This window comes from Felis catus, chromosome B4 (genome assembly GCF_018350175.1).
Source record: "Felis catus isolate Fca126 chromosome B4, F.catus_Fca126_mat1.0, whole genome shotgun sequence".
NCBI lineage: Eukaryota > Metazoa > Chordata > Mammalia > Carnivora > Felidae > Felis > Felis catus.
The window spans coordinates 131108846-131130497 of record NC_058374.1 but is presented as its reverse complement, the minus strand read 5'-3'; the positions used below and the strand labels follow the sequence as shown (position 1 = coordinate 131130497).

At 58.8% G+C, this 21652-nt stretch overlaps 1 protein-coding gene across 4 annotated transcripts; it reads left to right on the top strand.

Annotated features, from left to right (window-relative positions):
• Positions 1-5617: 5617 nt before the first annotated feature.
• On the top strand, positions 5618-21046 carry RAC2 (Rac family small GTPase 2). Of its 4 annotated transcripts, XR_006601101.1 has the most exons (8): positions 5619-5799; positions 7662-7733; positions 13371-13488; positions 14095-14157; positions 14491-14650; positions 17926-18057; positions 18712-19984; positions 20174-21046. XR_006601101.1 is itself a non-coding variant. In XM_023257478.2 (7 exons), exons 1-6 carry the CDS (start codon positions 5765-5767, stop codon positions 18054-18056), a joined length of 558 nt encoding a protein of 185 aa, XP_023113246.1. In that variant the 5' UTR covers positions 5618-5764; the 3' UTR covers position 18057; positions 20174-21046. The 4 variants fall into 4 exon arrangements, 3 of the variants coding, with proteins under 3 accessions (XP_023113246.1, XP_023113245.1, XP_044918260.1); XM_023257478.2 differs by lacking the exon at positions 18712-19984 and having other exon boundaries at positions 5618-5778; XM_023257477.2 differs by lacking the exon at positions 18712-19984 and having other exon boundaries at positions 5621-5799.
• The last annotated feature ends 606 nt before the right edge of the window (positions 21047-21652 follow it).

The window sequence follows — 21652 nt, the reverse complement described above, 5'->3', positions numbered from 1 at the left end:
TAAGTAGACATTCAAAAAAATAAAATCGGAGATAAAACAAAGGTGCCCACCATCACCGATTCTATTCGATACGGCAGGAAGCGCTCCAGACTATCCAAGAAATTAATATTATAAAAATTGGGAAAGGGGAAGTAAAATTGTCATTTGCCACCAATGAAGGCTGTCTACAAAGACAGTCTTAGGCTTGTTAGTAGCAAAATCTCTCGATAAATTATAATAAGAATTTCCATCCATATGGCCATATATATAAGTATAATATATATATATATGTCCAATATGCAAAATTTGACATTTTCCCTGCATATAAGCGACAAACAGAAAATGCAATTTTAAAAGGTGTTAGTTCCGAGGGCACTAAAAGTAATAACGTATCAAGGAACAAATCTGATGGAAAAACATGCATGACCTTTCTGGGGGGAAATTATAAAACTTTATTGAAAGCTATAAAGGAGAAATATAACAGGTTAATGGGTAGGAAGACTGAATATTACCAAGATGTCCATTCTCCCCCAAATTCTTCCATAAATTGAACCGAATTCTAATTAGAATCCTGACACAGTTTTTCTCGGAACTTGACAAGCTTATTCTCAAATTGATACGAGGTCAGTGCTAACCATTTTGAAAAAATTCAAGAGGGGGGAATTCGTCCTGCCGGCTATAAAAAGCTGGCATGGGGTTTTGGCATTTAAGGCAGCGCTGTGCTGGTTTCGGGGGGGGGGGACAGACAGACCAACAGCCAGAGGGGCTGGGAAGACTCGCGCAGTACAGACACCTGCCGGGAGACGCTGGGCTGCAGCTCACTGGGGTAAAGGCAGGCAGGGCGCCTCAGCAAATTGTGCCGGAGAAGTTGGTCATGGAAACGATGAAATTAAACCCATATGTCATCATACCCTAAAACCTGTCCCAGCTGTATAAAGGCCTGAATATAAAAGCAACCCCTTAAAAGCTTTAGAAGAAAACGTAGGAGAACATTGTTTATGAGATGCGGCATAGGAAAGGATTTCTTTTTTCTTTTTCTTCTTTTAAAAAAAAATTACTTTAGAGGAAAAGAGAGGGGGTGGGGGGAAGGGGCAGAAGGAGAGAGAGAATCCCAAGCAGGCTCTACGTTCAGCATGGATCCCATGATTGTGGGATCATAACCTGAGTCAAAAGCAAGGGTGGGACATTCAACCAACTGAGCCACCTGGGTGCCCCTGAGTTTCCCTTCCCTTCCCTTCCCTTCCCTTCCCTTCCCTTCCCTTCCCTTCCCTTCCCTCTTTCCTTCTCTTTCTTTTCTTTCTTTCTCTTCCTTGCTTCCTTCCTTCCTTCCTTCCTTCTTTTTTTCTTTCTTTCTTGCTCCTGTTCTTTCTTTTTCTTTCTTTTCCTCTTTCTTTCTTTCTTTCTTTCTTGCTTGCTTGCTTTTCTTTCTTTCCTTCTTTCTTCCTTTGGGAAGGATTTCTTAAAACTCACTCCAAAAGCAACGCCATCAGGGAAGAAGTTTACAGGAGACTACATTCAAATAAAACCTGGTCATTCAAAGTCACAACCGATTAAAAGACAACCCAAACCCAAAGGTCTGAGAAAAGATAGGCAATTGAAGTTTGGAACTCAGATTATACAAAGAACTTCTCCAAATAAACACAGAAGAATAGAGGAATGGACAAAAAAAAATACGAAGAGGCAATTTAGGGAACACGAAACACGAATGCCCGATCAATGCTTGCAAAGATGCTCAACGGCACCAGAAATAAGTTAATATAAATTAAAACCGCAATGAGATGTCAGTTCACATCCACAAGGTTGACCAAAGTATAAAGGCCACAAGGGCAAGTGTAGGCGAGGGTGTGGACCATGGGCGCCCCTGAAGCATGACTTCTCTCTCGATTGAGGGAAAATATGGACATGGCCTCCAGTTCTGCGGCCCCACTTCTAGAGAAATCTCAGACGCCAGCTCCAGGAGTCCGCACATGATCATAGCAGAGCTGTTTGTAAAGCAGGCTTTGCAAACTCATATATATCCATTAACAGGAGATTGGAGAAATACATTTTGAGACATTCATATCATGGAAGATTGCATACCAGCAAAAATAACTGAATTAGAGGAAGAAGTCAACCATTTACCAGTACATTGCTGGGTGGAGGCTGCGATTCCCAAATCCTCAGGCTTGTGGTGAGAAGGAGGCTGGGAACTGATCTGAGTGGCCTCAGAATAAGAGTTAGGACCTCTGTGGGGACAATCTAGGGAGGTGGATTGGGCTGAAATGAGGAAGGCTTTTGTAACAGGCCCAGTTGCCCGAGGGTGGAAGAGACGGTCTCCTAATGAAATGAGTTCCCCGTCATTGGAAGTATGTGAGCAGGGGCTGAGTTCCCCGTCATCGGAGGTATGTGAGCAGGGGCGATCCCTCTACGCATGCCCAGAGGCCCCGCGTATCTGTGATTCAGTGAGTCTGCGAAGTGTGGTTAAAAGAGTACAGGACTATGGGGCGCCTGGGTGGCGCAGTCGGTTAAGCGTCCGACTTCAGCCAGGTCACGATCTCGCGGTCCGTGAGTTCGAGCCCCGCGTCGGGCTCTGGGCTGATGGCTCAGAGCCTGGAGCCTGCTTCCGATTCTGTGTCTCCCTCTCTCTCTGCCCCTCCCCCGTTCATGCTCTGTCTCTCTCTGTCCCAAAAATAAATAAATGTTGAAAAAAAATTAAAAAAAAAAAAAAAAGAGTACAGGACTGAATGAGTAACCAGACGGTGACACATCCCCGTGAGGGACCTGCTCGCTAATGAGAGGGGACGGACCACAGCACACGCAGCGACCCGCACGTCTCTCCGAAACACGCCGAGTGAGAGAAGCCTTTTGCAAAAGGTCACGTACTGTGTGATTCCATTTATGCGGAATTCTAGGAAAGGCAAAGTAATCTAGGAAGACGGAAAGCAGATCGGAGCTTCTGCGTGTGGTGGGGGGAGGGCAGGAACGTCCCGCAGTGATGGGAGCGTTCTGGAATGTTCCGTATCTTGATCTGGGGGAAGGTCTCATGGGTGTATATATCTGTCAAAATGAACGGAACGGCGCACTTTAAGTGGATCCTCTTAGGGGCGCCCGGGTGGCTCAGTCCGTCGAGCGTCCGACTTCAGCTCAGGTCATGATCTCGCGGTCTGTGAGTTCGAGCCCCGCGTCGGGCTCTGTGCTGACAGCTGGGAGCCTGGAGCCCTCTGTGTCTTCACAGAGGGAAGGAGGGAGAACCTATAAGGAGAACCTAAATTCGCTTCCAATGTAGCGGCTACAAGTGTATTATCTCTGGCAAGCCAGCGAGCCTCTCTGTGCCTTGGTTTTCTCATCTGTAAAGTGGGGGAGCAGGAGAGGCCCCGCCAGTCGTGCGTCAGAGCAGTGAACTCACGCTGGAAGCACACAGCCCTTCCCACTGTCCTCCCAGCCCTGCGTCCACTAGGCTGCTCCCCTCCCATCTTGTTTCTCTCCCAACCCTGGCCTAACCGCATAGCCTCAGGGCCACCTGCAGATTGGGACAACCCAAGAGAGGGGTTTCAGGATCCCCGGGTCCCTCTCAGTACAGGTCACAAGTCATTCAGGGCCAGCTTCCTCTCTTTCTTTTTTTAGAAGTTTATTTATTTGTTTTGAGACAGAGGGAGGGAGAGCGGGAGGGGCAGAGATAGAGGGAGAGAGAGAGAATCCCAAAGCAGGCTCTGCACGGTCAGCGTGGGAGCCGGACGCGGGGCTCGAACTCACCAACTGTGAGATCGTGACCTGAGCCGAAATCAAGAGTCGGATGCTTAACTGACTGAGCCACCCAGGTGCCCCTTGCGGCCAATGTTCTAATCCGTGTTTTGTATTCCTTGCAGAGCTGAGCCCCGTGCTGGGTATTCAGGTGGTGTGTAATCGAATGCATGCAACACAAAGGAGGGAGTTGGGTGGCCCTAAGTCAGGGTGACTTTTGCTTGGATTGTCTTGGAGAAGTGGCTTTCTCAGGATGGAGGGCAGGGGCCATCTGAGGGCCGTGCGGGCCATGTATGGTTGGGCAGGCTGTTCACTGTGTAAGGAAGCTCCTCCCTAGAGGGGCAAATGGGAGATAAAATCCAGTACATATAACCCTTTCCAAGTCACATGACCTCACTCATTGGCTGTGTGTTCCCGAAGAAGTACATTCTTCCTTTTTCTTTTCTTTTTTCTTTTTTTTTAAATAAACATTTTTATTCTGGAACGAGTTTAGCTTTACAGAAAAGTTCCAAACATAGTCAGAGAATTCACCTATACCCGTCACCCGGTTTCGCCTTATGTGAACATCATAACCAGGGCATGCTTGTCAAAACTAAGAAGTTAATGTCGGCACAATACCGTCCGCTCAGTTTCAGACTTGATTTGGATTTTACTACGTTTCCCACTAACGTTGTTTTTCGGTTCTAGGATCCAATCCAGGACCCCGCAGTGCATTTAGGTTTTTGTTTGTTGTTTAGATTCACAGAGGTTGCCCTAGGGGCTAGCGGTGGATGGGAAAAGAACCTGGGGGGGGGGGGGGAGCATGTAGAATAAAGGCCTTAGGTGGTTTGTGAGGCAGGAAGCCCAGGGTGGGTCACGGGGGGCCTTCCTGACTCCGTCTGAGCCCTGCGAAGTATTTTCCACCGTCTCAGCTCAGCTAACGCCAAGGACAGAGGAAAGGATCAAAGTTTGTTGGCTGGTTTGAATCCCTGACGGGCCAAGTTTTGGAGCAGGCCACTGTCCCGGGGTCTCCTCGTTCGTCCTAAGTGACAGTCCAGGGTGGGTGACTGCCGGCTCTGCCTCTTTCTTCCCCCGGGTGTGTGTGGGGTGGGGGGCAGTGGCCATGAACAGTTAGAGCCAGGTGAACTTGGAGTTGCCTGGCGCTGGGTATGATTTCAGGCTGGGCGGTCCTAGCGAGTCCGCTGCCTTCTCAGACCCTCCCTTTCCCCCTCGTGACAACGGGTCACGGATCCTTGTTCCAGGGTGCCTGGTCCCCCAGGGTGGCCTCGAGCACAGGACTGGCTCGTGTGGAGCACTGCCCGTAACTTCCTTTTTATTTCTCCTTCTCCATCAGCGGCCCCCCACCTCCCTTCCTGCCCACCCCCCGCGCCCCTCCCTCCTTCCGCACTCTGGGATCCCCGTGCCTGGGGGAGCCTTGTGTATCGCTCATGCAATCCCCCGGCCTGGAGTGTCCTCCCTCCGGCACCGCCTTTCAAGTGCTGGCTCACATGTCACCTCCCCGGCCCCGGTTCTCCCTTCGTGTAGCCCCGAGGTCCCCTCCCTGGAGATCCCTCTTGGCCCCATCGCTTCCTGCCTTGTTTTATAGACACACGTGCGAGGTCTTATCTTCCCCAGGGACGGGCTATCCCTTTTGCACCCTGGACTCACCGGCACCTGAATACCGTGCAGGGCACACACTTTCAGCTCATTGAGTGTTTACCACTTAGACCCGAGGTGGACTGAGCTCCTCAGGAAGCCCTAAGCCTTTGGAGAACTGCTCCAACCCCGGGGCCGTGCGCAACAAGTCAGGCCCCAGCCCAGAGGGTGCCCGGGTCTCTTGTCGGTGCCCCAGCCGGCACCTGAGGGGCCCCGGGCTGATCTGCCAGACCGCACGCTCCGCCCTCTGCAATCGGCTGTTGGGGCAGCAGCTTGGGTAAGTTCCCCTTCCGCTTCCTCCTGCCTCCCGTCCTACTGAGCTGCTCTTCCGTCAGGGGGGACCTCGCCAGGCTCTCCAAACCCTTGGAGCCCGCAGAAACGCTCCGTGCCCCGAGCTGTCACCAGCGCCGCCTCCCAGGCCCCGGACGCGATGCAGGCCATCAAGTGCGTGGTGGTGGGAGATGGGTAGGTACCTGGCTGAACGTCTCACCTGGCCGGAGCCGCCCGACTGGGTTACCCCGGAGACCCTCCCGCCCTGCCGATGTAGGAGTCCCCGGGAAGCAGCTGGGAGGGGCTGCTCCCTTCTTGTCCCCGGGGCCCAGAGAAAGCCCCCCACCCCCCCCCCCAGGTGGGCAGAGGACAGCTCCACTCTCTTTGCCCACTTCCCTCCGGAAGCTGCCTGGGGGGAGGTGGTGGAGGGTGCGGGGCTGGGGGTAGATGTGCCCGGGGCCCCTCACCTACACCCTGAGAGCTGGGACAGGTCTCTTATGGGACCTGTCTTCCACTCTGTGGAGGCAGATGGGGCGGGGGTGGAGAACCCAGAACCTGGCCTGTCGTCCGCAGGCTGACCTGGGCTCTGGTCACTGGCTTGCTCTGCTGTGTGTCCTCAGGCAAGCTGCAGAGCCTCTCTGAACCTCAGCTTGCCCATCAGGGAGAGGCCACGCCCCTGGGGTTGATGTGGGGGGGGGGGTCACCTGACATATTTCAAGGGGCTGTCCTGTGCTCAGGGTGCTCAATAAATATTACCCTCCTTCCCCTCCTCCCTCCCTGACTCTCCCCTCCCCCTCAGCCTGCCTGGTTGGGGAGGACGCGGCGGCGCGTGGGGGATGTGGGCAAAGAGCAGAAGGGGGAGGGGAACATGAAGGGAAGGGAGAGGGCAGGAGGGGTGGGAGGGTGATTGGGAGGGCCCGTGCCAGGTAGGCTGGGCCGAGGGGCCTTCTCAGCCGTGGGTCTCAGTCTCCTCATCTGTACAACGACTGGTCCGAGATGCCGATCTCTGATGCCAGCCGTAACAGCGTCTCAGGGTCCACCCCACAGGGGCATCCTGGGTGCAGTCCGGCCTACCCCAGCGTTTCCGGCTGGGCAGCCCTCCGTTCCCACCCTCCCATTCTGCAGAGGGGCAGCCTGAGGCTTTGGGAGGCTCAGCTCTTTCCTGCCCTGGGTCGCAGTGGCCCTGACACGACGGACCGACTCTGGCTCCGATGGGTCTGCTGGGAGCGGGTCGGTTTATCAGACGGCCCTCGCTGATTCGGATGCGCTGGCCGGCCTTATCTGCCCGCCTCTCTGCCCAGCCCTGCTCACTTCTGCTTTGTACCTAATCTGAGGCGGGGAGGGCAGAAGCCAAGGGCAACGTTCCAGGCATTCAAAGTTACCTTGGTGGCAGGCCCTGGGGAGGGCGGCGGTGGGGGAGGAGAAGGCGGCCAGCCTTCTCAGAACAGGAAGTGACGAAACGAGGGCCCGGGGGCCGCCCCCTTGGCCCCGGGCTTGCCATGGCGCTACCTGTGCCCCCTCCCGGCCCAGCCGACTCGCAGACCCAGGGAAGAGGGCCCGAATCGTGGCCATCCTCTTCAGCGCTCACTGTGGGTCAGGCGCCCGGTTCTCCCCTCTCTCCAATCTTCCCACCCACCTCACATTAGACCCATTTTACAGGTGGGGAAGCTGAAGCTCAGAGAAGTTAAGCAATTTGGCCCAGACCTCGTGGGGTTTGAGGCCAGGCCTCTCTGACGCCCAAAGTCTGTGTTCTTAACTGTTACTCTCTCCGGTGAGGTTGGGAGGGACAGGCTTTCCCTAACACGGACAAGCTGCTACGCTGTGTCACACATGGTGCTGGCCTCTTTTACAAGCTTCATCCTAATTTACTACTCAGCACACTCCTGGGAGGATGGACGCATCGCCGTTTTCTAGACGGGGAGACTGAGGCCCAGAGACGTGGGCCCGGGTCTCCCCCCCTCCGAGGGCTGGGCCAGGGGACAGCGCAGGTGCTCAGAAACCGCCGTGTCTCGGGCAGGGCCCGTGACCGCTGTCCTCTCGAACTTTCTGCCTTTCAGAGCCGTGGGCAAGACCTGCCTTCTTATCAGCTATACCACCAATGCCTTCCCTGGAGAGTACATCCCCACCGTGTGAGTCTCCGGGGCGGGGAGGGCCGGGGCGCTGGGAGGCTGAGGAGAGTGGCATCCGGGAGCCCACCCCCTTTTCAGGCACTTCCTGTGTGGCGGCCCGTGTGGGCACCTGGGGGTCTCTGCCTGGCAGAGGTGACTCATGATCCAGCCAGGAAGCAGCGATCGGCGTCGAGATAGGCATGGAGGGCGGGGGCCGGGGCCCCCGGGGTGGGAGAGACCGGGGAGCAGGCCCCTGTCCAGCCGGGCCTCGGCAGGAGGTGGGATGTGGGGCTGGGTCCCAGAAGAGGGGCTGGGATGGGGTGGTTGGAGGAGGGGGCAGTCGGGGGCCTTGACATGGGGGAGCAGACAGCAGACGCACGCACGCACGCACGCTGTTAGGGGGGAGGGCAGTGCCCTCTGGAGGCCAGTGGGGAGCCCTGCCCTGTTGTGGGATGTGGAGGCGGGTATGTAGGAGTTCGTGGGTGGCAGCCTCGGGAGGGGAGGGTAAGTGGGAAAGCGCCTGCCCCGCCCCCACCAACCCTCAGCGGGTCCCTCCCTCGAAGGACAACTCCCCAACCCTTAGCACTGCATTCAAGGCTCTGCGGGGCCTTCTCCCCACCTCGCCTTCCGGCATCGTGGCCCAGCACTTTGCTTCGTGTTCTGCCTGCTTGTGCCCACCAAACGCTCCCTGGGCATTCTGGCCTCAGGGCCTTTGCTCAGGCCGTTCCTGCTGCCCGGAGTGCCTTTCCTTCCCAGGCGTCTAAGACCCTCAGGCCAGCTCCCGTGCCCCCCACCCCCCACTTCCAGGAATCTTTCTCATCCAGCCTGAAGGGACCTCTCACTCCCTCGAGTGACTGCATCTGATCCTTCCTGTGACTGTGTCTCTGGAGGGCAGGGAGCCTTGTACTCTACGGTCACCCCGTTATCTCATGCACATCGTCTTATACCTGATAGACGTGTTCCGTGTTGGCCTGAATTGAACTCCATGGAGAGGCCCTCGGAGGATCCGTCAGAACACGGGCCTACCGCGTCCTGCATGAAATGTCACACATGTGTGCCCTCCCTCGGTCCTCAGGAGAGGTGGCCGTTATACCCAGGCCACCCACGGGGGAAGCTGCGAGCCTCACGGTGCCCAAGGGGCCTGCCCCCCAGGACGCCGAGCAGCCGGCCGGGCCAGGGCAGAGAAGCCTGGGTAGGGACCCTGGAAAACGGGCTTCAGCACCAGCTTGGCTTCCGAGTCCCCACATGGCCTGGTGCCAGTGTCCAACCCTGTCTGCACCTGCCGTATCCGTCCGTTTGCCATGGATCATCAAGTGTTTATCAGGCATCTCCTAATGCGGAGGCAGGACTGGCTCTAAGCCTGAGAGGGCGCAGCTCCCGCGAAAGGCCGTTGTCACCGGCGGTGCCCTGGCCCGGCCTGCCTTCCTGCCTCTCTGCCTGTCCCAGCTTGGGGGGGGGCCCGTTCGCTGAAGGACCTTAGACCAATCATTTCTCCTCTCTGAGCCTCCGTTTCCCTTTTTTATAAGGTCAGAGCTGGGCTGGGAAATCCCAGGCTCACCGCCGGGGCACCTCTCCTGGGCAGGGAGACGAAAGGCGTGCTCTCTGCTGCAAGACGGTGGGACCAGCAGAGGCCAGGCTAGGGCCAGAGGTTGCCAACGACTTGGAGAACCCGGGCTCCTGGTGGCCCTTGGTGGGCTCGGGACACCGGACGCCCCTTGCAGACCGACAGATAAGAATGAACCAGGCAAGGTCTACCTTCCCAGGACTCTGGGGAGTTTGGGTCAGACCCTAGGGCCATCTTGAAATTCTTAACTTTTGAACAAGGGGTCTTGCGTTTTCATTTTGCTGCAAAGTATGTGGCCAGTCCTGCATGCCACACTCCTTTGTCGTCCGGGACAAGAGTCGCTCAGCTCTGGACAAGCCCTCCGAGAGGCTCCTACTACACGCCTGTTCCTCTGTGATGGGGAGGGGGAGATGAGTCACGCCGAGCCCTTGACGTTGGAGGGCGGGGGCAGCTGGGGAGAGTGGGGCTAGGGAAAAGAGGAGATCCCTGTTTTCCTGGGGGGGATCCCCTCCTCTGGGGACAGTCGGGTTTGCTGAGGCTGGGACACGTGTGTGGCCAGCACATGGTCAGATGAGCAGGTGAGCTGAGCACAGTCATTGCCAGGCGTGGGGGGTTGACAGCTCAGGGTCCAACAGATGGGGAGACTGAAACTCATGAGCACGTCGCTGGCGCTCTGTAGTGACTGGGCGCTCTGGCTGCTTCGAGAAGGTGCCAGAACTCTGCCACCGCCGGGCGGCTCAGCTGGTGGGAGAAAAGAACACCCGGTTAATTTCGGTCAGCTTGGCCAGGACTCGGTTTTCGTCTTCATTTCACCTCCTGGCAAGCCAAGTGTGGAATTCTGTGCACAGCATGGCGTCCAGCCCCTTCTGGGCTCTCGCTGTCCCCCGCCCACCCTCCTGCCGCCAAGGGTGTGGTTCCCTCGCTGGCCCCAGCTACCCTTCTCCAGATTTCTCCACCCCGTGGCTCCTCTTAGCCAAGATGATCACGTCCACCCCCCCCCCCCCCCCCGCCTGGTGAAGCCCCTCAGCGGTGCCCCATTGTCCTCAGGACCAAGACCTGAGTCCTAACGGTGGTCCACACCCTGCCTGACCTGGTCGATCCTCCCTGGTCCCCACATCACCAGCCACGCATGCCCCCTGGTCTCTGCGTTCCTTTCTGAAGGTGGGCTTGGGTGGGGGTCAGGTGATGCTGGGGGCTGAGCCCCCTTCCTCCTGCCCCCAATCCCCTCCTCCACTCCGTTGCAGGTGTAGGGCTGGGACCAAAGCCCCATGTAACCTGGGGCAGGTCCCTCCGAGCCTCCCTGAGTGTGTGTCCCTCGTGTGTGAAATGGGGACAATGGTAGCAGCTGCTTCCTGGGCCCACTGAAGTGGCCCAGGTACGAAGGGCCTGGAATAGTCGTTGGCGGCTCTGGGTGCTCAGCAGACGTGAGTTCCCTGCCTTCCCCCCAGCTCAGGGATGCCCCAGGCCCGGGCTCAAGCCTCCGAGCCTCAAGCTCTGAAGTGGCCTCAATGTTTCCCAGGTGGGGATTTTCTGAATCTAGTCCTGGCTCTGCCGCCGACTGACTGTGAGATCTTGGGCAAGTGCCTTCCTGTCTGTGGGCCTCAGTTTCCTCATCTGGGTAAGGGGGTGAGGGCTGGCCAGAGCGGTTCCTCTGGTGCTGGCTGCCTGTGGATCTCAAGGAAGGGGCCCCCCCGGGAGGTGTAGACCGCTGGTGCATCCTTGGCAATAATCCCTCCGGCTCTGGCAGCTGGGCCTCTGGGGAGGGACAAGTGTGTGTGTGTGTGTGTGTGTGTGTGTGTGGATGGTACAAGGAATCTTGGGAGGCTTTCTGGCACCAGAATTTCAGGCTGGACATTAGAGAGGAGAGTGTCCCTCCTTCCAGAGCGTGTCCCAAAGGAATGTTTCCGACCGAAGCCGAAGACACCAGAGGTGCGTCTTTTCCCGTGATGCCCCGCGGTGTCTCCCTGGATGGCGCCTTCTTCCTGAAATCCCCCAGGGCATGGCTGGTAGCTAGAGTTGGTACACAGAGCCCCTACTATGTGACAAATGTCTCAGGGGCCTCAGGGTGCAGTGAGGAACAAGCCAGGCGTGGTGTCTGTTGTTTGGGCAAAGATTGCTGGGTTGGGGCCTGGATGGGCGGGCTGGGGGGCAGGAAAGTCTTCCTGCAGGAGATGACCTTGACATGGGGCTAGAGGGGAGATGACCTTGACACGGGGCTAGAGGCGGCTGAGTAAGAGTCAGCTGGGCACTGGGGAGGCGGAGTGAGGGAGGAAGCAGAGTGGAGAGTCAGAGAAGTGTTTGTGGCAGCTTCCAGGCAGTAGGGAGCGGGGCTCTCTGAGGAACTGAGAAGTGACCGGAACACTCCATGGATGAATAAGTATGGGGTGCTAAAAATAGCAGGCTGCCCACTTTTGGGGGTGCGTGCGTGGGTCTTTCTCAGAACAGTTGTTTCGGGAGGCACCCTGAAGCACTGGGGCTTCTGCAGCCGGTCACCAAGCAGCATTCTGGGGCGGCTTCCTGGAGGAGGTGGCGTTCCAAGGGCTTCAGTTCAGTCGGCTTTACTTCCCATCTACCTGCATGTATTGGGTGCCAGGCCTGGGAAGCAGCCAGGGCCCTGTGGAGCCCTGACCCCCAGCAAGATAGAGACACACGGATTGCCTCTTCAAGGTCAAGATAAAGCGGTTGCCTAAATGAGGGCACAGTGAGCTCTTTCCAGGTGGAGGCTGGAGGAAGGGGGTGGCCCCCTCCCCCTCCCCACCGCAGTGGAGGAACTGCCTGGGCAGGGATTTGACTCTTGAACGGGAGGTGGCGTCTGGGTGGGAGGCACGGCCATGATCAAGCTCAGGGAGGTGGGCAGCGTGAGCCTTGCCCGGGAAAGAGCTGGGCTGGTGTATGAGGAGAGAAGGAGGAGGATCCTGAGGTCTCAGTGGGCCAGGCCAGGGGACAAGGAGCGGGTGGCTTTCGTGGGGAGGGACAAGGTGATGATCCCTAGCCCTCGTGGGCAGGAGGTGAGGGCATCTGTGGTAACCCAGCTGGGGCACAGGGCAGTGAGCGTCAGACGTGAGCGCTGGGACCCCACGCAACTGGCTTCTAACTTAGTTCGGTCCCTCGCTGGCTGTGGGGCCTTGGGCAGACGGCTATACCTCTCTGATCCCAGTCTTCTTTTCTATAGGCTGAAAAACCAGCACTTTCCTTTCAGGGGTATGTGTAGGGAGAAATAGTGTTGGGTTGGATTAAAACACACAAAAAAAAAAAGAAGAAAGAAAAGTCTGGAAGCTTGTGTGATGGCCCTGGAGGCCTCCCTGGTGCTGGTGGGAGATTTTAGCTGTCGCTATTGGCATCCCCCTAGCAACAACCACCCCCCCCCCCCGCCACCCAACCCTTTGGCACATGTCTTTCCTGTATGTGCTGGTGGCATTTCTCAAAAGTGTCACCCCCCCCCCCCACTCCAAGCCCCCTGCCACCAGCCTGGAAGACCAGGAATTTAGCGCCCCCAGAGGTCCTTCTGCCAATGCAAGATAGGGATGCTGGACAAATACCTCGCTTCCTGCACCTCAGGGGTCGGGGGGGCGCCCTGTCTCCCAGCTGCCTCTGCTGGGACCCCTCAATAGCGCCCCCCGGAACAGCTGGTGTCCCTTCTTTGCCTCTTCCTCGCTCCCCTCCCGAGGCTGCCACCTCCTCCTCTCAGGGTTTGTTTCAGGGGAGGACCCCACCCGCGACAGGGTGACCCACATCAGTGCAGCACAGGAAGTGGGTAAATTTGATGCGGGTCGAGCCTTAGGGGGGATGCTCTGCGACGCCCCCCGCCCCCAAAGTCACTTCTTCAAAAGATAGGCCAAGGGCAGAAAAGGGACGGACAGACCATGTCTTTCTCTGGAGGTTTACCTGCATTTAACACTTTTTTTTAAGGTAATGAATCAGTAATGCGGAAAAAACCAGCAAAACCCAGAGGGAAAGCCAACTGCACAGGGCCGTGCGAGTCTGACGGTGGCCGCCCCTCCCTGGGCCTCCGCACCAAGCAACGGGAGGCCGGAAGGAGGGCCCGGGGTCCGGGGCGTGGAGACTGACCCTCCTGTCTTGCCTGCTCCCCGCAGGTTCGACAACTATTCAGCCAATGTGATGGTGGACAGCAAACCCGTGAACCTGGGGCTGTGGGACACCGCGGGGCAGGAGGACTATGACCGCCTCCGGCCGCTCTCCTACCCACAGACGGTGTGCTTCCCTGTCCTCCTGTCCCCAGCCTGAGCTCGTCCCGCTCCCTCTGGGGGCGATGCCCTGGGGCCAGGGCCGGGCAACCCTGCCCCTGTCAGTAATGACCCTTCTGGCCAGAGCGGGGCCTCCTCCCCTCCCCGCCTGCCTTCAGCTACCCTGCTCTCACTGTGCCCATCTCCCCGGCCCCCCTGCCTCATGGGCTCTGGCACCCCCCGGGGGCTGCCCAAGGGTGGGGCAGGAAGACCCCGGACGGGGCCCAAATAGGGAGCCCAGGACTCTGAGTCCCAGGGGTGCTGGGGAGGGGAGGAGAGATGGGGGCGAGCCTACAGGCTCTCCCTCCAGGCTGGCCGGGAAAGGGCTGGTGACCACAGGGTAGGTAGTGAGTGCCCGGTGAGGAGTACGGGTTCTGGAATCCCGGGTGACAGGCCCCGGGCTTCCGTGAGCCTCACTCTCCCCACCTGTAGAATGGGGCAGCCTGTCGTGTGAGGATTAGTCCCTTAGAAAAGCCTCGATCGACAAACAGCTCGGTGGCTGCCCAGGTGTGGGAAGGGCCCAGGTGATGCCTCCAGGCCTCTCACGGGTGACCGTTGCCTGCTCTGTCCCCAGGACGTCTTTCTCATCTGCTTCTCCCTTGTGAGCCCTGCCTCCTACGAGAATGTCCGTGCCAAGGTGAGCAGGACAGAGTGGGGCCCTGGGGGCTTGGGGCGGGTGACCCGGGGAGGGGTTGCTGATGACTTTAGGGCAGGGGCAGGGGCAGCGGAGGGTCCCCAGTGCCAACCAGGGCTGTGAGTCTCCGGGGGTGAGACTCAGAGGGGGCTCCGAGGGGGCTGGGGTGGTTAGCTTTACTCCCCACCCTCTGTAACCTCGTCCCCTCTCCTCCCCACACCCCCTCCTCCCCGCCTCGCCGCCCCTCTTCTCTCTTCACATTCGGTGCCCCTCCTCTCCCCGTTCCGTGCCCCCTCCTGCCCGCACCGCCTCTCACCCCCCCGCCCGCCCGCCCAGTGGTTCCCTGAGGTGCGGCACCACTGCCCCAGCACGCCCATCATCCTGGTGGGCACCAAGCTGGATCTGCGAGATGACAAGGACACCATCGAGAGGCTGAAGGAGAAGAAGCTGGCGCCTATTACCTACCCGCAGGGCCTGGCACTGGCCAAGGAGATCGGTACGGGGCTCGGGGCTCGGGCTCAGAGAGGGGAGCCAGCTGCAGGGGGAGCCCGCCTCAGCCTCACGCGGGATTAAAGGGGCTCCGGGGCCAGGCTGTGCCGGGAGGGGGCTGGCTGTCTGGGGACGAGCAGCCAAGTCGAGCTTGAGTTTTCCAGGAAGGCTTCCCGGAGGAGGTGCTTTGCCTCAGGTCTGAAGGGGTGATTTCCCTTCTGCCTCCTTCTCACTTCCCTCTCCCCAGGCTCCCTCCTCAGGCCAACTCCTCTTTGCCTCCCGATTACTGGCCCAGAGAAGTAAAGTCACCTCTCAAGGTCACAGGGCCAGCAGGTGACGGAACTGGGAGTGGAATGCAAGAGAGCACGTTGCTGGCTCGGCGGCCTCCTCGTGGCGGCTCAGGGCTGCCTGCACCGGGGAGGCCAGAACCGATGGGTCCAGCCTCTCCCCTGGCACCTGGGTCTGCTGTCCCTGGTCAAGGCCTGACCTGCCTGCGGCCTGGGGGTGGGGCTCTTGCCCAAGAGCCAAGCGTCCCTAGCCGAGTTTGGCCACTACGAGCAGTGACCCAGCTGCCCGGGGCGCTCTGCCTCGACACAGGTTCCTGAAGGCCCAGGGTTTGGTCCCTGAGGAGGCTGGGGCCCCCTTCCCCGCCACCCCCCGCCCCGGCCCTGCCTCAGCCCCACACTCTTCCTTCCGCCGGAACTGGGAGGGCTCCGGGGACTCACATCTCTACAGGAAGAGAAACCGCAGCTGCCCCCCCCCAACCCCCACCCCCTTCCTGTGACTAGTCCACTGACATGGCCATCTTTCTCGGGGGGCCTGTGGCTGCCTCTTAAGCCTGGGTCCCGGGCCCCATCCTGGGGTCTTTGGCTCCTAGGCCTGCTGGCGTTCCTCGCAAACACCGGGCCTGCCCCCTTGCCCTCTCTTGTTTTCTGACCGGCCTGTCCCCCACCTCCTCCTGCCCGGGGCTGACTCCCCAGCCTGCCTGTGAGCCCTTCGCTTCTAAAGCCTGTGCTTTGGGACAAGGAGAAGGGGGCTAGAAGCCTGGATTCCGGTCCTGGTTCCAGAGCTGACTGTGTGCGTGACCTCGGGAGAGCGGCCCCCCCTCTCTGGGCCTCAGTCTCTCCGTCCACATGGGCCGGCCTGCACACGCCCCAAAGGTCCTTCCTCCTCTATAAGGAGATGGCTCCGGGTCCTGCCTTGGTCTCTAGCCTCTCCCTCCCGGAGCTGATCCCCAGTGGGGGGTGGGGCAGGGGCAGGGGCAGTGACTTTGAACTTGACTCGGACCAGCCTAGGCCAGAGGGGAGGCCGGAGAGGGGGACCTGCTGGTGTGATGAGAAGGGCGGCGGCCGCCTCGGCCCCCAGCCTGTGGTGGCGAGTTGGGGAGGCAGCTGAGGTCCCGGCTGTTATAATCGCGGCTGGCTGATGGAGACTGAGCACCTCCTGGGCGCTGGGCCATGTACTTCCCCTCCTTGTTCCCCCGGCGACCATGAAGGAGGCTCTCTGGTTGACCCCACTTTACAGAAGAGGAGAGTGAAGCTCGGGGAGAAGTCGCCCGCTCAAGGCCACCCAGCCAGGCTAGGGCAGAGCTCAGATCCAAAGCTGGCAACTTGGCTCCATTAGTCATGGAGATCAAGGGCATCTGCGGCCCCCCTGACCTGCCCCCACGCCCTCGGCGCTCCTCTACCCCACCTGCCTCCGCTCGATACGCGTCCCGCGTCACCATGTCCTAGACAGATGGGAAACTGAGGCACAGAGAGGGGGACTGGCCAGAGTCCTAGGGTGATCAGAGGCAGAGCTGAAGGGAGCCCAGCACCCTCCCACCACCTCCCTCTACCTCCACTCAGGGCCGTTGCTCTGGATGCCACTGAGCCGAGAGGAAGCAAGGGGGTGGCAGGTGCCAGGGAGGAGGCAGTTGGTGGGTGCGGAAGAAGTCGACGCTGGCTGTGGTCCCTCGCGGGGAGACAGTGGCCAATGCCCGGCGACACCCTTCTAGGCACAAAAGGGTTATAAGATGATGACGCTCCGGAACCTGAACCTGAACCAAGGGAGTCTGGCCTCTGCCAGCCAGGCCCTGGGACCACTCTGTGCGCTCCCTGCTGGGAATATGCTCCTGAGTGCAGGGGACACAGCCAGCATGTGACTTTGTGCAAGTGACATACTCTCTGAACCTCGGTTTCCTTGTCACTGCCCTTTCTTTCTTCCCAACCCCAGGGCATGTGTGGGCTTCCTCCTTCCGGGGGCAGTCCCTCTTGAGGTCCTGGCTCTCCTCTACCCAGCTGTGTGTCTCTGGGCCCCAGGCTTCCCCTCTCTGGGCCTGTTTCCTCATCTGGGAAGTGGGGAATCACAGTATTTCTTCACAGGGTTTTTGGAAGCCCCCAGCTCAGTGCTTGGCAGGGGCACCTATCAGCCTTGGTCTGCTTCCTTCCCCCCAGAAGGGCAGAATCTAGGGGGACGAAGTTCCCTTTCCTGCCCCTGCCTTTCCTCTGGTTCCTGAGGTCAGCCCCAGCCCTCTCAAAGAAGGGGTTTTGTGGTTCCTTACTTCAGGGAAACGATTTGTGTTGTAGCAGACGCGGGAACTCAGGCAGGTTCCTTCCAGAAGGGCATGAACGCGGCCCCTGGGAGTAAGGGCTCCGCCTGACCGTCTGTGCCCCGGGCTCCTGCCCTGAGCGGTCAGGTGGGAGAAGGCTGGTCCCCTCAACAGGGAGGGAAAACTCTCTACTCCCGTTCCCCTCACTGACAGTCCCCAGCCGCCCCAAGGTGGCCGAGAAACACCCAGCATGTGACTTTGGACAAATGATTTCCCACCTACGAGCCTCAGTTTCCAAATCTGTCAAATGGGACGATGTTAAGGAATGGTCAGATGGCACTTGGAAGGTCCTGGTGACCGGGCTGTGAGCGCCTCAGGCCTCCGGGGGGGAAGCGTGGAGGCAGGTGTGCGGCTAGTTTTTCGGAGAAACTGAGACGTGGAGAGATTCAGTTCACTGTTGCCGGAGCCCTTGTTTCCTTTAGGAATGTGTCGAAATTCCTGCCTGCCTTCCCCCAGGGCTTACGTGTCTCAGGAAGATACAGACCCGCTCTTGTGGGTCTTAGCCTCTCTTTTGGAAACCAAGCTCCCCATTTCAGACATGGGGAAACCGAGGCACAGAGTTGTGGATGCTCTCCTCTGAGCGGCACAGCCCAGGTGGCCCCCACAGCCTGGCACAGTTGTGTGGCTTGGGAGAGGTTTCTGCCCAGGGCCCGCCCCTGACCTGGGTTTCCCCTCTTGCCACCCCACCCTAGACTCGGTCAAATACCTGGAGTGCTCAGCCCTCACCCAGCGAGGCCTGAAAACCGTCTTCGATGAGGCGATCCGGGCCGTCCTGTGCCCCCAGCCCACGCGGCCACAGAAGCGCCCCTGCAGCATCCTTTAGGGTAAGAGCGCCCCCTTCCCCGCGTCGTCGTGACCCGTCCTCCACCTGCACACAGCAGGCTCCGGCTGGGGGGCGGCGGGGTGGGGGTGGGGGGTGTTTAGCCACTGCTCAGCGGCCTTGCGTTTCACCGGGAATGGCGTTTAGGCCAAGACAGAAGGGCAAGCATCGCAGTGGCCTCAGTTTCCCTATTTGCCTGAGCCGGTCCAGCTCAGTGGAGCCCAGTTCCCAGCAGGAAGGTGCCAGAGCCAAGGCATGGGTGTCGCTAGGCTCCCACCCTGCCGACCCGGCCCCGGAGGCCAGGGATGGGGACCCGGATGGGAAGATGCGTTGGCCCCACCCCCCAGGAGAGCGGGGAGGAGCCAGCACCGCGCATAAGGGTGGAGGCAGGGGAGACTGAGCTGAGACTCCAGTGGGGTTAGAAGGGGGACCAGTGTGGGTTGGAGGCGGCCTGGAGACGTGGGACTAGAAGGGTGGAGAGGCCTTGGTGTGGTGGGCAAGCGGGGGGGGGGGGGGGTTGGTGGCGGGGGACTGGTGGGAGGGCCAACCTGGAGCCAAAGCCAGGAGGCGGCCGTGAGCCTTGAGCTGGGAAAGCCGCGAGGGAGCAGGCGGTTCTGCCTGCCATCAGATTCTCACCCCCTGCGTGTCTGCCTTCCAGGTTGCACCCAGCCCTCCCAGCCAGACGGTTCTGACCTCCAGGGCCCTCCCATAAAGCCCAATGGCACCGCGGCTGGCCACGCTGTCCCCTCCCCGCCCGTGGTGTTTCCTAGCAGAGGGCTGCAGAGCTTGGTTGATGGGCTTCTCTGGGCCAGAGGCCCCCTGGGGCTGGAAGGGTGTGAATTCGCAGGCTCTGTTCCCAACCCCTGCTGCTCCTGCCCTCCCCCCACCTCCCCGGGCCAGAGGGGAGCCCCCTTTGCATTAGTGCTGTCCGTGCCCGCTGCCACACAATGGCAGCGTCTACCCCTTTACCCCAGTCCCACCCGACGCCTGAATCCCCTCTGGAAATTTCGGGCCAGATTGTTGCCAGTATGCCTTCAAGGACGGGTCTCTCGCTCCCTCCTGAGGCCGGCTACTACTCCAATATTGGTGGGCTTGCTTGTCTGAAAGTTCTCCTTCTCCTGAGCCAAAGTGAGTGTCTCAGAAGTTTGCTCGTCTGGTCTGAGCGCTCTTCTTTGGGACAACATGAAATAAACCAAATTCTCTGACTGTCGGCGGGTACCTGCAACCGCCCGTCAAAACCCTGGGTCCCGCGGACTCCTGCCACCCCTCGAGGCTTTCTCCACCGCTCACAGGACCCTGAGCTACATTTGCCCGTAGGAATCTTAAAACTTTCAGACGCTGCCAGCCAGGACTTTTGCTATTGCAAATGGAAAACCTAATTCAACCTGCTTAAGCAGAAAATAAATTTACTGATTTAAATTTGGAAAGATCGTGTCTTCAGGTGCAGCTTGATCAAGGAGGGGGGGGCTCAAATTATGTCATCAGGGCTCGCTTTCCTGTACTTCTTTGCTCTGCCTCCTGCTGTCTGGTTCATTTTCTGGCAGGTGTCTCTCAAGAGCATTCTTCCGGGTTCAAGTTCGGCAAAAAAAAAAAAAAAAAAAAAAAAAAAAAAAAAAAAAGGCACAAGTATCTGCCCCAGGCAAAGTTCTAATTAAGGTTTACTCTGATTGGACCAGCTTACTTGCGGGTCATATTCAACCAATCTTATTTGGTGGGGGGAGGGTGCTGAGCTCTGATTGGCCAGGCCTGGACCACACCCCATGCTGGAGCAAGGGGTGGTTCCAAGCCGATAAGAACCTTATCTACTTAAGGTGGAGGGGTTATCTCCCCAAGGAGGACTGAGCCCTTGTTGGAGTTCGGGATTATGGGTGTCGAGCAGCCAGGACTCCCCAACCACCCTTATTGCGGGTCACCGAAAGGGTCCCCACGGGGTAAGGAAGCAATGCCCGTCCCTGGAGGCGAGTTTCTTTAAGAGAGAGAGGGGACTGTGCTCCCACCTTAGAGTTTCCTAATTGACAAGTGCCAGCCTTTGCGCTCCTGTGGATGGTTGCTCTCCTCTGTCCAAGCTTCATGGACGCATCCAATGCATGTTTATGGCGCGCCTTCTCCCTCTGTTCCAGGTGCGGGGTCCAGTGCTGCACATGAGCTCCTGCCCTCGGGGGCTGACACTCTGGAGAAGCTACAAGGAAGCCACAAGGCCGGAATAAAAAAAGAGAGGTCTAAGACCCCGTCCCCCACGGCACAGAAGTCCCCCCGGTTGCCAGCCCGCGAAATGCTTTGGGTTTCTGTTCTCCGCGATTCTCTCCTCACCGCCCCCGCCCCCCCCCAGCCGCCCCCATAAGTCCTGATGTTGGGAGAGGCAGGGCCCTCCACCTCACCGGCCTCCCAGGAACCCCCACCCCCTTGAAAGGAACTGGGTTTAGCGGGGGGGAAACCCCATGGCGCCTCTCAGCCTCCGCTCAGACAAGGCCTTTCTGTTTTTAAGGTGACTTCACCACGGAAACAAACCACCCCCCCCTGAAAACCCCACGCCTGCTCGCTCGCTAGCATGTGGCGAACACAGACCCATCACCCCCCATAATCGGACACGCTGGTTGTTTAGAAGCCCTGGGGCGCCCCCTCCGGTCGTCCAGAGTCTGAAGCGAACCTCATTTGCTCCCGGCTCTTCCGGGGCCTCCAGATAAATCTGGGACCCCTTCCCTTGACTCCCGAGGCCTGGCCACACCCCGCCTCCCGCCTCAGACCGAACTCTCATTTCCTCAAAGACCTCTCTTTCGTCTTAGCCCTTGGCACACCCTGGTCTGGTCCTCTTTCCTCGAAGAATTTCCTCTGCGCCTCTAACTTCCCTAGATGCCAAGGGCGCGCGGAGTGGGGGGCGGGTGTCTCTGCCACGTGCCTCTTCCCCCGAGCCTGCCCCAGTGGGCACAGCCCTTGCTTTATGCCAACAGCAATGCCAGGAAATAAATTCTCTCACCACCGTGCGTTCTCACCTAGCCGATATTATCTCATTTAACCCCCCTCGGGGCCCCCCAGTGTAGGTGTTAGTAGCTTGGTTTTGCAGAGAGGGAAACAGGGGCACAGGAGGGCACGGGAGTCGGGCTGGAGCTCAACTCACTAAGGCAGACACTCTCCTTTCCCATCTCCTCCCACTGCTCGCATCCTTCCTGCTAACAGAAACCTAGTTTTCGGGGAGAGCCGCGAGGTCCCTCGCCCCAGACCAAAACACTTGTTCTCCCGGCCTGCTTTGCCGCTGGGGTCCGACGGGGGCACAGTTCTGGCCAGCAAGGCAGGTGTAAGTCAGCTGGAGAGGTGGCTTCTGGGAAAGTTTGTGTTTTCTTCCGCCCCCCCCAAAAAAAAACACAAAACGCAAAAATGGCCACTGCCCTTTGTCCTGTCCTCTTCCCCGATGAATAATGATGAGATGTCTGGAGCTGCAGCAGCCATCTTATACACATGAAAGCACAAGCAGGCAGCCACAAGCTGACAGGCTAAGAGTGGAGGAGCAGAGGGACGCAAAGAGGGGGGGATCCTTGACAACTTCGGGTGGCCGCAGAACCAGCGCCAACGGCTGCCTTGCTAGGGGAACAAAAGGCAAATGA